This window comes from Bombus vosnesenskii, unplaced genomic scaffold, assembly GCF_011952255.1.
Source record: "Bombus vosnesenskii isolate JDL3184/JDL3185 unplaced genomic scaffold, Bvos_JDL3184-5_v1.1 scf7180000014909, whole genome shotgun sequence".
NCBI lineage: Eukaryota > Metazoa > Arthropoda > Insecta > Hymenoptera > Apidae > Bombus > Bombus vosnesenskii.
In genome coordinates, this window is record NW_022883716.1 from 1 (window position 1) to 18,104 (window position 18,104).

Consider the following 18,104-nt stretch of genomic DNA (forward strand, 5'->3'; position numbering starts at 1 on the left):
TAGAGAGGATTTTGCTTATCCCGATATTAGGGTATTTGAAGTCCTTATAGATTTGATCGAATTCCTTCAGGAGAGTTGCCTCCTCTACAGTCCATTTTCTTGTGTTTGGGGGTTCGTTCCCCTTCTTTTCGCGTTTCTTACGGCAGGGTGCGCATGCCGCTCGTGGGTGGATAATCCTCTCTGAGTCCCCGAAGCTCATGGGGCAAGCTTCGCATTTATACGCTCCTTCTTTTCTTTGACTAGTGCCATTACACTTTGGAATGTGGCACTTTACCCTATGGAGCTTTGAGAAACTCCTTTCGCGATATAAACATCCCCACTGGATGCGAGCATCCGTGCGGTGTTGACCAAGGTGCCTATCCAGGTCTGATAGCGTCATGAAGAAAAGGTGAACTTGCCTTTTCTCGCAGACCGGACAAGCAATCTTGTCTCCCATTAAAGGCGCTATGATCTTAGGAATCAAATTCGGGGGCCTTGCCAAGTCATTACCCATGGTCCCCTCCGAAGCGAATAAATCCGCCACAGCGCTTCCGGGATCGAAAAGCGGTATAACCGTTAGATTGGCAAGCCGATTCTTTATTCATTTACTTTCATATAGTCTTCCGGTCCTTCGTCGCCGCACTCCGTTTAGCCATGGACGCCGCGTCCGGAGGACCATTCCCCACGCCTACGCCAGCGTACATGTTACCGGCGGTACCACGGGGAGGTAGGAGTGCGACTTGAGCAGACGAGACCGAAGTCTCCCCTGTCCTTGAGCAACTATCACACACCTAGGGACCCATAGCACAACCATTTAACAGAGGCATGCTGTTTACAGGCCTTAAGAGGGTCATAGTTACTCCCGCCGTTTACCCGCGCTTTTGTTCCATATTAATTCTCGATATTCATAAAAATAACAATGTAAAACGAAAACTAATAAGATAACTATTCGCTCTATTTATTTAACACCATCGATAAAGTACTCGCAGTTTAATTACAATCGCTCCAGCGATTTGAGAAGAAAGTGTTTTCGATGTATACTTTGATGTGTGGCAGCACTCGACAACAAATATCGCCACTCGACACTAACTTCTGTCGGACGACGGCAGCGCAGTGGTTAGCGCCTTACCTTACGAATGTTCGTGACCCGGGTTCAAATCCCGGCGACCGGAGTCCGATTTTTCTTCTACGCATCAAAAACGGAAGAAAATCAGCAGTACCCCATCAGCGACATCTACAGCCAGCAGCTCAATTATCACGGACAACACGGATACCTCAGATATAATACTTGATGTGAAATTTGTATACATAAATAGTCACTTTTAGTAATAGAGACCTTCAGATTCGTAAGAAATAAATGTCACACTTGAATATCATCATTCGCAATACAACTAACATTCATTCCTTATAAAATGTTCCAAGTATAAATTTTTTCTACCCACTACGAGAAATACAATAAATTTTGATCGGTATAGTACAAGTACAGCAAATTGAAGTCGTTCGTCCTGAATTCTTCGTCATTTTATTACGTCGTCAAGGGATTAACCCAACAACGCGTATAAGTAGATGAATTGTACGATATTATAATTTTTAATAATTTATACTTGCATAGCCTTAGCAATGCTACGTCTACTTTGACTAGAACAGACAGCGAGCTGCCTGCATACTGATCATGCACAAAAATAGCATTGTGTCTACACTGGAGCTGGCGAACAACTCGTCAACAGAACACAACCAGACCTGTTCGCGACTGTACAGCCACATAATAGGCGGAAGTGATACAGTAAAGTCGTAAAGTAAAGCATTAAGTAGAATCATCAATTGATCTAACAATATACCGTATACATTCTGCACTTACGCAGGCACTCTTGCGTCAGTTGTCTGAAGTTTTAATTCAATTGGCTTAATTAATTTAATATCTATTTTGATATATCAGTTCATAATACAGACAGGATTTTTGATTGCTTACTTTTTAATTGCTCTTAGCAGCTTTTACGGAAAAACCACGTTTTCTATCGCTTCGTTAGAATTTTGTGTTACAATTAAAATTGCATCAGAATCGTTCTGAAACTACCAATTTATTCATGTTCCTAAGTGCGTTACTCTTCTTGAATTCTGTTACAAACTTTAAAAACTAGTCCATATATCCTTAAAAGTAAGAATGGAAATTTTTCACTTTTATAAACAAAAACTTTAAACGGCAGCAAAGTTAAATTTTACTTGGATATCAGTATATTTGCAAAACTTACAGCACCGATTTCTAACCCTATCTTATTTATTTTCAGAAAACTGTAATCTAACGATTTAAGAAAATTATGTGTTATATCATAATTGTAACTGTAATGTATTTTGTTTGATGACGAATAACATACAACGTACTTCGAGATAATCTTTCCACGGAAATTCCACTTGCCTCGATAAAAAAGATTTGCTTGTATCGCAGAATGAGCAAAAAGCGACACGTGTAGAGGTGTCTATGAGAATTGGTGCGTCAACTTATGGCTATATGACGCTATTATATGATGAATTGCACGACTGTGTTAATAGTTCATGACACGTTTGGCGATATCGAGAATGTAGCCGCCAGATCCCAATAGGTTATACGAAGCCAGATTTTCTGCATCCATAAAGTGATTTCTACACGTTGATCCTTAACGAATCTTCATAGGTGTTCACTATCTTCGATGTCCGTGTCATAAATCTTAATTTTAAAACACATATTTGCCTGGAAAATAGAGTTTGTCAACATTGTAAATCGTTTATCTTCCTAATTACATGTTATTAACATGGGAATTTAACATTGTATCAAAGCTATTAAATTTATTTGCTTGTTGCATTAAATTTATGCTTGTTTCGACAGTTCTGAACATTTTAAAAGTAAAGAATGATGTTAGAAATATCTGCTTTTTTGCAAAGTTTGTCAACTATTTTTAAATCTTTTGCTCTATTACCTTCAAAATATAATCAAAAAATCTACAGAAATTGATTTATCACGTTTATCATCTCTTGTGATCTTTACATAAAGTAATACCAATGCCACTGCAACGGATATTTTATCTTCAAGAAGCCAGCGCGTGTTGACAACTCTAAAATTTTAACACTTGAACTTAGCAATAATCACTGGATCAATTACTGGATCAATTTATGAAAAAAGATGCATTTATGAAATTCTTATTATAACATGGACTATCCGAATACCGTGCAGATCAATACCCGAACGAGATAACGAGATAATCACGAAGGTTTCAATAAGTCGCTGACAATTTTTAGATTTATTTTATTTTCTATAAGCGGCCTAATGCCTATGGAAGCTAATACACATTTAGCTATCGCAGAGGCATAAATTACAGACATAAATTAAAATAAGTTTAATCATTGTATTTAAGTATTTAATTTGTCTAAAAATTTATTTTTTTAACTAAAAGTAGCTTCGTTTATACTAAAATGATTTTGAAAAAAATTGACTAGCATTAATAATAACATAATAACAAAAAATTTTCTTAACAAAATTTCAATATTTATATGTACATATGTTACGTTTTAAAACATGCAAGAAAATATGTGAAATCTTTGTTGGCAAAGCGTGAAAGAAGGCTCCTTCTGAATAGAAGTCTTAGGGCATCTGTTAGCTACGATAATCATTGGTTTCTCTAGGATTTTTGCTTTCTGTCTCGTTCAATAGCCGACTACATGTTGTGTATCTAAAAAATAATTTAAAAACGATATCGTTGCAGAAGTTCCGAGCTGGAAAATTTCGTAATCTTTCCGGGAGCTTCTAACGCCTCACGTTTGTCCTCGTTAGGAGGAGACGCATCTGCGAAGGTGGTTGCAACAGCTCAGATATCGTTGATTTAAAAATTAACATCAACGATATTCACAATTACACTTAATCCTAGGTTCAACTAGTTTAACTAGGTTTTCTTACAATTTTATATTTTCAAGTAATTTAAGTATATTTCGTAATATATCGAATGTAAATACGAAACTCGAACAATAAGAACGATAACTAAATTAATATTACGTCCACATGATACATTACAATTACATTATCAAACGCAATATCGAAAGATCATAGCAAGCTTCTTCCTATTCGAAAATATAAATAACTAATCGAGGTATATATGTATGCTTTCAAATACATTGTTTTATATTATCTAATGCACATTCATACATAGGTGCATTTATCACCTACTTTTTTAAACATTATTTATATACCATCACGAACATTATTTACGATAAAGGAAAACGAAATAATTAAACAATTGTAGTTATTCAATCCGATTCTAATTGTTCGAGATTTGTGATAATGAGCTTGGGCGCGAAGCGACAGTCAGTCGCCAAACGTGGCCGCGGTCAAGGGATGAACGCTTTGTCTAACAAAGGTATGGAGTAACTCTATAGCTCTCCTTAAAAGAAATACTTGTGAAATATTTGTCCCGTGGCTCGCCCCACGCAGACCCTATTCTTCGAGTAAGATGATTGCCAGATGTCGATGCGTCTCCGCAGTACATGTTCAGCTAGCCTGAGGGCCCGTTATAAATCTTAAGATTTAGTTAACTAAAGTCCTTCAAACAGACAAACAGTCTTTATCCCAACTACGAGAAGATAGGGGAGACCTATTTTGTTTTCAACGAACAGCGTCTTCCACTACTTTCAACTACGGCAACTTTTCCTCGCGGGCGGCTAGCATCTTTTTCTAACCACCGATATGGAGATTGACCAATTAGCAGCAACGTCAATTTCCCTTACTTTCTGAACGAAGGCTATCCTCGACAAATCCGATGATCTCGTGCCCTTAGAACACCCCATATAGTTTTCCTCTGAGACTATCGTCACTAGCGTCGCGAGTGCCTAATCGTCGTGATTAATTGTCAAGACTGTAACAGCTCCATTATTGTAATAAACTATACCTGTGTTGTACCGTATCAATGGTTAATCCCCGTGAAGATTAATTTGACGCCCATAACCCTACTCCTAGCGCTAACCCGACAAATATATACCATATGACACATACCGACCCAATAGCACACCAGATGTAAAGGAAAAGAATCTGTCCTACTCGAGTATCACCAAACAACCATCAGAACAGAAAAAAGGCATTCTAAGGAACAAACCTTGAACAATGGCGGAAAACACAACAACGAAAAGGTCGCCATAACGATGTCAGAAATGGAAAATCTCATTAGTGGGCAAGCAAAGCAGGTAAAGCCATTTCCAATAATGCTGAATTTTGAGCACTCTTCTAAAACAGTTCTGCCCGAGCAGTCGAGCTAGGCGGACGTAAAATATAGTGCTTCTGACATAGTGCAAGTGAACCAACCAAGGATGGAAAAAGTTCCAACGATAAGAATATTAAATAAAGGAGAAACATACACTATAAATAGGGCAGTAGACCAACAGTGCCCAATCAAAACAATAAGTGAAGTACAGGACTGCTCAAATACAAAGGAAATAGAAATGGAAATAATACAAGAAGACGACGTAAAGAGCAATACCAACAAGGATCTACCACAACATAACGAAAGCTGGAACACTGTAACTCCCAGCAAAAAAAGAAAAATAAACTCAAACACAAACGATAGGAGGACCACAGAAACAGAAAGACAGCAATGGCTACAGGAAATTCCCACACAAAACTCCTTCAGCTCACTGACAGAAGAGATGGACACAGACCCTACAGAAAAGCCAAGAACACACACGCCTAAGCCACCGCCAATCTACATAGACGCAACAATAATAGACCCCCTCATTGACCTGCTAAACAGCACAGCAGGAAAAGAAAACTACATTATCAAACAGCTCAAACTGGACCAGGTAAAGGCACAAACCAATACCGCAGAAACCTACAGAATAGTAACTAAAGCGCTAAAGGAAAAAAACGCTGGGTATCACACTTACCAACCCAAATCCGACAGAAGCTACAAAGCAGTAATCAGAGGTCTGCACCCTAAAACAAATACAAACAAAATATGCGAGGAATTGGCCAAGATTGGACACCAGGTAAGAACGATCAACAATATAACCACATTTGACACTAAGCAACAACTACCGCTATTCCTAATAGAGCTAGACCCGAAAAGTAACAACAAAGAAATATTTGAAATTAAAAAAACTTAAACACAATAATCACAGTCGAGCCACCCAGATAAAAAAGACACAATGCATGCGATGTCAATAATACGGACACACAAAAAACTACTGCAACAGAAACCCGGAGTGTGTCAAATGAGCAGGAAAGCACCTAACAGTGAACTGCCCACACACGGGACAAACAAACGACGTAAAATGTCACAATTGCGGTGGAAATCACCCAGCCAACTACAAAGGCTGCGTAGTCAGAAAACAACTACAAAGCAAACTTTTCCCGCCGATTCGAAACAGGACACATAACAATTTCCACACGCAACAGGACAACACAGAATCTATGTCAACACCAAATACACAGCATGTAATGAACAATAACAACAGTAACACCAACACCGTTAGAAACCGAAGCTACTCGCAAGTAGTCAACCAGTCGTCACCCTTAGACAATCAAGAACAGAACAACCACAGCAACGACGATACAGAAATCAAAGAGCTAATAAAACATTCCATAAAAAACGCCTAAATACTCAGAAAAATGATAAGCGAACAAAACGAACTCCTCAGACAGCAAACACAGCAGATAACAGTCTTGTTACAATTACTTACTAATATGATGAGCAAGAAATAAAAATAGACACGCTTAAAATAGCAGCCTGGAACTCTAACGCCCTACAAACAAAGGGCCCTAGAAACTAAACCATTCCTGTATAGCAATAACATCGATATACTACTCGTTTCAGAAATACACCTCACAATAAACAGCTGTATAAAAATACCGCACTACACCATATACGAAACCAAGCATCCCTCAGGGAAAGCACACGTAGGGACAGCAGTAGTAATAAAAAACGACATTAAACATCACCTACACAGCCAGGTCAGTAAGGAATATTTACAAGCAACCGCGTTACCGTACAGACTAACAGCAACCAACTGCAGTTGTCAGCATTATACGTACCGCCGCGACACAAAATCACAATGCAAATGTGGGAAGACTACTTCCGACACTTAGGTGACAAGTATATTGCAGCGGGAGACTATAACTCAAAGCACACACTATGGGGATCAAGAATCACCACACCTCGAGGCAGAACCTTGGAAAAATACATCAGAAATTATAACCTCAATATATTATCCACAGGAAGACCGACATACTGGCCGATAGACCTGAGCAGACCTGACCTGCTAGACTTTGCAGTTACAAAGGGATTAAACGCAAATAAACTAAACATAGCACCCAGCCTCGAGCTTAGCTCCGACCATACGCCCATAATAATTACATACAGAAACAAACCAATACTTTACAGCAGCACAGAGAAGCTATACAATAAAACCACCAAATGGCAAACATTCACAGAAATAATGGAGAGCAAAATCAGCTGCAACATCTCACTGAAAACACCTGAACACATCGATCAAGCAGTAACAACCCTCACAGAAACTATCCAAGAAGCAGCAAGGGCAACCACTATACCTGAAACAACCAACAGACAAACAAAAACAGTTCCACTAGACATCCTCGAAAAAATTAGAGAAAAAAGAAAAGCGAAAGCAAAATGGCAAAAACACAGAACAAAAGAAAACAAAAAACACCTAAACAAACTCACAAAAGAAACAAAAAACAAAATAAAAGAGCACAACAACAACGAGTTCACAAAGTTCATCGAGTCACTATCTGCTCACGAGAACTACAACTACTCCCTCTGGAAAGCCACAAAAAGAATAAAGAAGACAACAAAAATGCTACCAGCAATCAGAAGAGCAGACAACACATGGGCAAGAAGCAACGAAGAGCAAGCTAAAGAATTTTCCAACCACCTATGCAACACATTCACCCCACACAACATCAACAACAGCAACCACAATAGTCATACGGACGAGGACGCGCTAACAACTAGTACAGCAACTGACAATCACTACACCATACCCAAAGCAACAGCACAAGAAATCAGAAACATAATTGAGAAAACAAAAGACAATAAAGCACCAGAAATCGACCTAATTAACGGCAAAATCTTGAAAAACCTTCCGCCAAAAGCGATAAGACAAATCACAATAATAGTAAACGCAATACTAAGAATACAATACTTTCCAAAAGCTTGGAAACTGGCACAAATCATAATGATACCCAAACCAGGCAAAGACCCACACGAAACCAAGTCCTACCGACCAATCTCACTACTTCCGGTGTTCTCCAAGATACTAGAGAAAATAATCTACAACCGGATAAAACCAATAATAGAGAAGAACCAGTTAATACCGGACCACCAATTCGGATTCAGAAACAAACACTCCACAATAGAACAAACGCACAGACTCGTCAATGAAATCCTACAGGCGCTGGAAACAAAACAATACTGTACAGCCCTCTTTATGGACATAGAAAAAGCATTTGACAAAATAAACCATGAAAGCCTACTACAATCAATCGGGAAATAGTTCCCGGGGCAGATATACCAACTAATCAAATCATACCTAAGCAGCAGAAGCTTCATAGTAAAAATCAAAAACACACACTCGGAAGCTAAAGAAATCAAGGTAGGAGTTCCGCAAGGAAGCGTCCTAGGACCAATTCTATACACATTATACACGGCCAACATACCAACAACTAACAACTGCAAAATACTGACATTCGCGGATGACACAGCTGTACTAGTCAGGCACACTAACCCTGCAACAGCAGTTACATTACTACAAGAACATATCACAAAAATAGAAAAGTGGCTTCAAGCAAAACAAATCAAAACAAACCCCGAAAAATGCAAACACATTACATTCACACTGCGAAAACAGAAACCACCAAACATTGTACTAAACGACACGCATAATACAAACAAGGCAAGTCAAATACCTAGGACTCCACTTATATTCACGACTCACATGGAAACAGCATATTAAAGCAACAATAGACAAAATACAGATGGCAAGGAGTCAAATGTACTGGCTAACAAGTCGAAAATCCAAACTAAGCATAGAGAACAAACTAAAAATATGTCGGAGATGAAAGAACACCGGAGCCTTTGGAATTTTGGATAATCCCGCAACATTGTAACCTAGAGTCTACTATAGCTGTAATTGAACAATTGTAGTTATTCAATCCGATTGTAATTGTTCGAGAGTTGTGATAATGAGCTTGAGCTCGAGGCGACAGTCAGTCGCCGAACGTGGCCGCGGTCACGGGATGCACGCTTTGTCTAACAAAGGCATGGAATAATTCTATAGCTCTCCTTAAAAAGGAAATAGTTGTGACACTCGACAGTAAACATTCCAACGGTCTCTGTCCCGTAGCTCGCCACACACAGACCCTATTCTTCGAGTAAGATGATTGCCAGATGTCGATGCGTCTCCGCAGTACATGTTCGGCTAGCTCGAGGGCCCGTTATAAATCTCAAGATTTAGTCAACTAAAGTCCTTCAAACAGACAAACCGTCTTTGTCCCAACTACGGGAAAATAGGGGAGACTTATTTTTCAACGAGCGGCGTCTCCCACTAGCAACTTTCCCTCGAGGGCGGCTAGCATCTTTTTCTAACCACCGATATGGAGATTGACCAATTAGCAGCAACGCCAATTTCCCTTACTTTCTGAACGAAGGCTTTTCTCGACGAATCCGATGATCTCGTGTCCTTAGACACACCCCATTATAGTTTTCCTCTGTGGCATCATCGGCACGGGAAAGTCATTCTCGCTCGCGATCGCATCGATGAAAGGAGCAACTCTTCACGACCAGTGAATATTACGTGTCCGACTTATATTTTGTGAGTACGTTCATTTATCATCCCGTCGACCGCGAATTCGTTATTGAACCTATGATCATTGTCATTAGTTTCTCGAGTACCTAACTACCACGATTACTTGTCCGGTTCTATAATAATCGTATTTGCACTAGTCAATGTCTTCTCTATTGCATAACGACAACGTGTAACCCAAACGAAGATTCGTTTCACGCCCCTAACCCTAATTCTAATGTAAACCCGACAAATATATAAGTATCTCCTTTCCATATCACATCTTGGTTAACAAGCTTTTGTGGCAATCGCAGATCCGGAGATATTTACTTGTACTCCAATGATCTGAGGTCAATCAAGCTGAACACTTGATCGGCCAGCGAGCGTTCCCAGAGTCTTGTCCTAATAGTAATAAAAATACAGGGAAATATGGGACTCTCTAAGAGGTGGTGCTCTATTTAAAACCATCTCAATTTCTGGCATGGATTTTTCTGGCAAAAATCATCCTGGTGTAGCGGCACACGAGTCAGGACAATTCAAATCCTATTGTTGTTTTGCTTCGAAGTATCAAAACCGTTAGGTTACAAGTAATGTAAGAACAAATAAACTCCGGGCAAAACAATGTCGTCGCTACATATAATCGTCAAACGTAGACGAATTTAAATTTTCCGGTTCTCCCCCGACCAGTATAAATAAACGGACGCGATCGCGAGCGAGAGAGGTATCGAACAGTGTCGCAGAGCATCAACGTGTGTAAACGAGTACCGAAACGAGTATGATCTACAGAGCTTCTCCGAGTATTTATCGGGTATTTATTCCGCAACTTATACTTGTACCAATGGCTCGCAATTCGTCTGTAACTTATTTATTTATTTATTTATTCAAAAATATATTTGACTGACTGCGACAGCAATATTTCGTTATTTTTTTCTCGTTATTTTATTTCTCGTTATTTCGCTCAACCTAATAACGACTAATCGGTCAGATCAAAATGTGGCTGAATGACGGAATAATACGCCAGTCACATTCCGACTATGCAAGCCGGATCGCGTTGATTGAAAAAAAAGATGGTTCAACTAGAATTTGCGTCGACTATAGGCGACTGAATCGAAAGGTAGTGAAAGACAGATACCCGCTACCCTTGATCGAGGATCAATTAGATTTGTCACAGGGATCGATAGTATTCAGTACGTTGGACCCCAAGAACAGATTCTTTCGTGTTCATGTCGGAGAAAGTAGCAGGAAATATACAGCATTTACAGTTCCTACAGTTAGTATGAATTTATTAGTGTGCCGTTCGGATTATGCAATTCACCAGCTGTTTTCCAGAAATTCATAAACGCAGTTTTCAAAGGATTGATCGTGACAGGGCATGTGCTGACATGGCAACCTGATGAAAAGCATCCTGTCTTCCTTGGAGCAGTGTGGGGATCACAAGGAAACAGGAAGAAGGAGAAGGAGAGAGCCTGTCGAGGTTAAAAAAAGGGCAGACAGGGCAGAGATAAAGAGAGAAGTGACGATAGCTAAGGGCGGATACCCAAAAAGAAAGATAGTATCGCCGGCTGAAATTATGAGAGTTGGGGAGTATAAGAGGCCCCGAAGAGGAGAGGTCACATACGCCGAGGCGTGTGGGAGGGAGAACAGAGCGATAAGGGGTGACTTCAGCGAGGACTCCGAAGGGTGGATGAGGGTAGAAAAAAGGAAGAGGAAGAGGAAAGCTTCCTTAGAGCAAGCTACCCCGATGGTGCGTCCGGGAAATAAACGGCAGGTTGGTGCCGAAGAGAGAGCGTACCAAGGAACAGGAGGAGGAAGGAAGCCATTCTAATTAAGGTGGAGGAAGGGAAGGTTGCGAATGGCTTCATGTTTATAAGAGGATAATGGAGGTGAGGAGTTCATTGGAGGGAGCCACGGGGGTCCGTAGGACGAGAGCGGGCCTAATTGAATTCGATAGGACGGTGGTGGTTAGCGAGGAGGCGGCCAAATTGAGAGCCGCCTTGAGTGATAGTACGAAGGTGGCCGCTCTGGTGAACAGGGCGACCCTACAAATAAGGAACATCGATCCCCTCACCAGCAAAGAAGAGCTGGTGGACGAGATCAGGTCGCAGTGGGCAATTGAGGAGAATGCGGATATAGAAGTCAAATCTATAAAAGCGGCACCATGGGGCACGCAAGAGGCGGTGGTGGTCCGCCCAGCGAGTGGAGTGCCTAGTGACGAGAGAGAGGAGGCTGAGAACGGGGTTAACGATAGCTTCTGTAAGGCAGTTAGCTAATATTCGGCGTTGTTATAGGTGCCACATGTTGGGGCATGTGGCGGCAGGGTGTACTGTTGCATGTCATGGCAGGGAGTTGTGTAGGAGGAGCGGCAGCGCTGAGCATATAATGAGAGATTGTGATAAAGAGCCGAGATGCGCAATGTGTCTGAAACATGGTGGCATAAATGCAAGGCATGTAACGGGTTCGTTGGCGTGCCCTATGGAGCGTTTAGGTGTTAGGAATAGACGGGGGCCCAGTTAGGGTTCTACAAATAAATCTAAATAGATGCAGGCTTGCGCAAGACCTAATGATGCAGTGCGTATGCGAAAGCAGGGTGGACATTGTGGTCATCTCCGAGCCCTATAGGCAGTTGCCATTTTGGTTTAATGACGAGGGTGGGGATGCATCGATATGGGTCACCCTGTTTAATGGAAAACATGCGGCAAGCGAGACCCTGATAAGAAATGTAGGGATTGTAGGGTTCAGGGTTTGTGACGTATTTTGCGTCAGTGGGTATTGTTCCCCTAATAAGAGTAAGGGCCAGTTCAACGATTATTTGAAGGAACTGGAAGGGATCATAAAGGAGGGGAGAAAAAGAGCACCGGCGATTATGGTTGCCGGTGACTTTAATGCGAAATCCTCGGTGGGGGGGGGGGGGGGTCTAAGACGGACCGTAGGGGAACATGTCTGCTGGACGTTACAACGAGGAACGAGCTTATACCTATTAGGACGACGGGAAACTATTCCTTTCTGAGAAATGAAAGGACTAGTTTCCCGGATATACTTAGTGTTAATAGACGAATAAGGCTGAGTTGGAGGGGGAGTAGGGTCCTAGGTTGGTACTCAGCCTCTGACCATTTTTATATTGAGCATAAGTTTAGGGATGATATTAAGCGAGTGGAGGGTGGCGCCTTTAAATACTTGACAAAAGAGATGGATGTAGAGGGTTTTTTAAACAAATATGACGGAGTCTATGACGAAAATGGTTTTAAATTTGACGAGACGGCATGCGGCGAAGGGCTGTACATGAGTCTGGAGCATACGTGTGCCGTGGACTTGAAGAGGAGATACCCGGCGAGTGCGAAGAGGAGCGCCAACTATTGGTGGAGCGATGAGCTCGCTACGTTAAGGAGCGAACTCTAAGAGCTAGAAAAAGAGCCCAGCGAGCGGTGGCGGCCCGCAAGGATGATGCCGAGGTCCTGGTGGCCGAATTCAAGGATGCTAGGAGGCGGCTGAAAAGGGCGATCGGGCGCAGCAAGGAGCTGAGTTGGAAGAAGCGAACTGCACAGGAAGAGACATCGATCCTACCTGGCGAAGAAGGAGGGTTAGGCATCGAGGAAGTAGACATGAGGATGGCCGTTGGGAAATGCGATTCCAGGAAGGCGGCTGGAGTGGATGGGATTCCTGGCACTGTAGTGAGATTATTGGCGGAGCAAAAGCCTAGCGTTCTCCTGACAGTGCTCAACGGAATAAATACCTATGGAAAAATACCGGCGGTATGGAAATAGGCTAGGGTGGTACTAATACCCAAGCCTGGCAAAGATCCTGCGACGTCATCGGCGTATAGGCCGATTAGCATACTGTCGGCGTTGAGAAAGGTGTGGAAGCACACGCTGAAAATGCTCATCGAAAGGAGCGTTGGTCTGGATCCCTTTCATGGGGACCAGTATGGCTTTCTTCATAAAGGAGGGGGACTCTTGAAGCCCTTGATAGGACGGTCGCAGTTGCTGAAGAGTGCAGAAGGAAGGGCCTGGCGTGTGTTCTGGTCGCCCTTGATGTGAAGAACGCCTTCTACACTCTAAGGTGGGAGAGGATAATGGAGGAGGATCGAAGGAGACGGCTACCGGGACGGCTACAGGAGTTGTTAGCGGACTATCTGGCTGAGAGGAGAATACTGATACACTGTCGTGACGGTGTCGTAGGGAGGAACGTCTACACGGGGGTTCCGCAGGGATCGGTCTTAGGACCGTTACTGTGGAATCTCGTGTATGACGAGGTGCTGGAAGCGCTGGACCGGGAGAAGGATACCGAAGCAGTAGCGTTCGCCGACGATCTGGCGGTTCTACTCAAGCTCTGAGGGTTTCACGGCGTCAATGAGAAGATAAAGGCGATCATAGCCTTGGCCACTAGGTGGTGCTGCGAGACTGGAGTGCACCTGGCCAGGGAGAAGACGGAGGTTATCCTCTTAACAAGGAAGAGTATACCGACGATTTTTAACTTCGACGTGGGGGATGGGGGCGAGATTTCCACTAGCCGTGTTGTGAAGTACTTAGGGGTAGTGTTGGATAGTGCTAGGGGATTCTCCCCCACCTCAAAGCAGTTTGTGATAAAGCGGAACGGTTCTTGGGCGCCATACGGAGCCTACTCCCAGACGTCGGCGGGCCCAACGATTTAGTCAGGAGACTGTATTATGGTATCTGGGAGTCTGTGGTTCTATATGGCGCACCGATATGGGCCTCCTCCCTGGGAAGAGAAACAAATAGGACGATCATGAGAAGGGCATAAAGGGCGGCGTTGATCCGTATGTCTACCGCCTACCGTACGGTGTCACATGGGGGTCTGTGTGTGCTTACCGGTAGCATGCCGATTTACATCAAGGCATGGTTGCGGTGGAAGCAGTATGGAGTGAAGAGGCGGATCAACGAGAGCCCTGAAGAAATGGCACATGTTGGGCAAGAAGAAATGAAGGATTTGGAGACGGAGGCAGAGGACAGGTGGAGATTGGAGTGGGCGTTCCACAACCCCACAATTGAACTACGAGACTGGTAGAAGATCCGCTGATCTTCTACAAAAGAAAGAGGAAGATCAACTACCATACAGATGCAGATCCTTACGTAACACGGTATCTTTAACTGGTACCGTCATAGGATCGGCAAAGAGTCGCACACCAGTTGTTGGGATTGTGGTGCGGTGCTGGATGACGCCGAACATGTGCTCTTTTGGTGCCCTAGATGGACGGAGGAGAGAACGGAGTTGGAGGTCGCGATCGGTGAAGACTTTAAATTGGAGAACCGGGCCGTTGAGAAGATGGCCGCGGAGGAGCGGTTTTGGAATAGGTTTTATGATTTCTGCACAAAGGCGATGAAATGCCGGCTTTCTAAAGAAAGGGAGATGGAGGTCAGGAGAAAAAGGGAAGAAAGGAGGAGAAGAAGGACCAGAGCGTGTTGCGAAGTGGGCAATTCTTTTAGAGCAATTCAATTAGGCCAGGGAGGAGCATACTGCACATCGACGCGCTAAGTCGAAATCCGTTGCTCATGGTCATGCTGCTAGACGAGGACGAACAAAGGATTGTTGCACGGCTAAGGAAGCCGCATTTGCAAGAAGATAATCTGCGGTAGATCCGGGACAACATCGAACAGCACGAAGCTGGCGGATACGTTTCAAAGGACGAAGTTTTGTACAAAGAAATAAAGGAGATACCATTGCTGGGCGTGCCAAAGTCAATGCAGACTCGAGTGGTTCGACGAGCTCACGAACACGGCCATCTGGGCATCACTAAAACGGAAGCGTTATTAAAAAGGGACTATCGGTTTGTGGGCATGCGCGAGAAGGTGGATAAGGTAGTGCAGAGTTGCATCGATTGTATCCTTGCGGAGAAAAAATAAGGAAAACGAGAGGAATTCCTGAACCCTATTGACAAGGAGGAGTTGTCATTTGACACTTATCGTGTCGATCATCTTGGACCATTGCCATCTACGAAGAAAAGGTACCGGTATATCTTCGTGGCGATTGATGCCTTCACAAAGTTCGTTTGGTTGTATTCCACAAAATCAACAAGTTCTGCGGAAGTTATTCGCCATTTGAGGAAGCAGTCTGTAGGTTTCGGAAATTCGAGAAGAATTATCTCGGATCGCGGGACGATATTCACAGCCGTTGCCTTTGAGAATTATTGGAATGAGAAAGGTATACAGCACGGCTGGACTACAATGCACAAGTAGAAAGAGTGAAACGGACGCTTAATCCCCTATTGACGAATTTGTCTGCGCCAACACCAGACAAGTGGTTACACCTAGAGATAGCGCAAAGGTATTTGAACGCAACCACCAGCAGAAGTACGAATGTTACCCCGTTCCAACTCTTGTTTGGAACGCGGATGAGAATGCGCGCAGCTGTTCGAAGACGAGTGGGCCGTGATGTTCTAGGAGGAGCGAGATCAGCTACGCGTAAAGGCAAAAAAACGGATCGAGGAAATTCAAGCTAAAAACAGACGGACGTTTAACAAGAGACGTAAAGAGGCAACAGCGTATAAGACAGGAGATTTAGTGGCGATCGAGAGGACGCAGGTCCTGGTCCGAAGTTGCAGTCGCAGTTCCTTGGGCCGTACCGCGTGGTAAAAGTCTTGCGGAATGACTGCTATGTGGTACAACGAGAGGGCGAACACGAAGGGTCACGAACAACAACCACGGCGGCTAATCGCATGAAATGGTGGGACGTTGTTGAAGTCAGAGGTGAGGGTGAAATTAGTGATGATGAGCACATCCGAGGGCAGATGTGATTGTCAGGTACGGCCGAATGTAGTATCATGAACGAGGGGCCTAAGGGGTGTTGTGCGGATCGTAAACAAGCGGTTGCCTAGGTGTGAATTATAAACAAGCGGTTGCTCAGCATATGCGTACTGGGGCTATGACAAAAGACAAGGGGATGCTAGGGGACGATAAACGAATTAACAGGAGTATGAATTGAGAAGTCCGAGAGTGCGGATTGCGTTATCAAGATGGTGTTGTTAAAAGAGAGTTGAATTTGCGTTGACGAATTGTTAATTAATTATCTAATTGTTTTAATTATTATACGTTTATTGCAATTGGGTCATGTTTAATAACCACTGTTTTCTGTTTAATTAACATCTGTTTAATCCATTTATCATTAATAAACTAATCATAATAATTTACCATATGGACATTTGATAACAAAACAAGTTTAAGTCGTCATATTATCCTTTCTGGGGACGACTCTGAACAGGTATCCAATGTCAAGAGCGCTATAATTGTCCGAATAACTACCGACATTGGCGCTGAGATTATGCGGGAGATAGAGGAGGTGCAGCTGTCGCTCCTTCTAAAGGCCTGAAGGCTACCTATGTTCATAGGCTCAGGTAGCCATCCCATAAAGTACGACCGGTTAGAATATACGCGCTTCTGCGTGAAACGATGCGTATCCTCGAAAATGAGGTTAATCTCTTCCAGGCGACGGTGGCGAGTCCAACCTTAGGGCGACTTCAAGAGGTGTGGATCATTCCAAGAGGTCTCGTCATTCCGGTAATGAATTTGGGAAGAGATCGCGGTGCCTCAGAGAAGCTCGGACAATGAGATGTCATTCGCATGTCAACGTCGGCGCTCAGAAAATGTCTTATTAGACACTAGCTACCTTCAAAGACAAAGAAATTCTGACCTGGCCTGGCCAAAATAATGCTCTAAAGAAAACCGGCCACGTTGCTGCTATTATCCTTGCGAAAGGCATAGCTACAAGATATCAACAATATTTTACGACAAAGAGCAAGTTAACTCCATTATATTATAAGATTTCTATCGTAAAACGATGTTATCAAAAACTTTTGCACGTAACTGTATATATAAATTAGCAACAAATTAGCAACACTGCGGTTTAAAGACTTACTTCAGGTTAAACACAGACGTTGATTCAAGAATCACCCAAAATTTAATGAGCTAGAGAGGAGCACAGTTCAGTTCTAAGTTCTGCTGGGTCTGCCATTTAAGGTCTATCTACGGATTGATTGATAAAACAGATTCTAAGGATTTCAATTATTCTACATATTCGAAAGCCTTTCATAATATTATAAACTTTTGTGTTCTAGCTTCCATCATTATAGTATATTATTATGATTAAAATGATTGCCATTTTAGCTATTCTATTAATATTACTATATTCCTGGTACAAATATTGTTATTTGATATTTCTGTTCTTTGATAAATCTCTTTAAAGATAGTAACCTGTAAATTTCTACACGCCCACGATCGCTGTCCACTCTCGATCTTACGAGATACCATTGGGTAAAGCGCTCGTCTAAAGATCAGTGCCCGCTGGCCAAACACTGAACTTCG

The 18,104-nt window shown here is 42.7% G+C and overlaps 1 protein-coding gene across 1 annotated transcript; it reads left to right on the forward strand.

Annotated features, from left to right (window-relative positions):
* Positions 1-1,651: 1,651 nt before the first annotated feature.
* Positions 1,652-6,589, forward strand: LOC117240786 (probable serine/threonine-protein kinase mkcB). The gene is made up of 4 exons (XM_033506826.1): positions 1,652-1,762; positions 5,005-5,181; positions 5,254-5,979; positions 6,389-6,589. The coding sequence occupies exons 1-4, from the start codon at positions 1,652-1,654 to the stop codon at positions 6,587-6,589; spliced, it is 1,215 nt and encodes a 404-aa protein (XP_033362717.1).
* Positions 6,590-18,104: the final 11,515 nt, after the last annotated feature.

Bases quoted from the DNA above. Each gene is read 5' to 3' on its own strand.
- LOC117240786 (XM_033506826.1), top strand. From the start codon at position 1,652: ATGCACAAAAATAGCATTGTGTCTACACTGGAGCTGGCGAACAACTCG. The intron at 1,763-5,004 runs GTAAAGTCGTAA...CCGACCCAATAG, and splicing joins TAATAGGCGGAAGTGATACA to CACACCAGATGTAAAGGAAA. The intron at 5,182-5,253 runs GTAAAGCCATTT...CAGTCGAGCTAG, and splicing joins TTAGTGGGCAAGCAAAGCAG to GCGGACGTAAAATATAGTGC.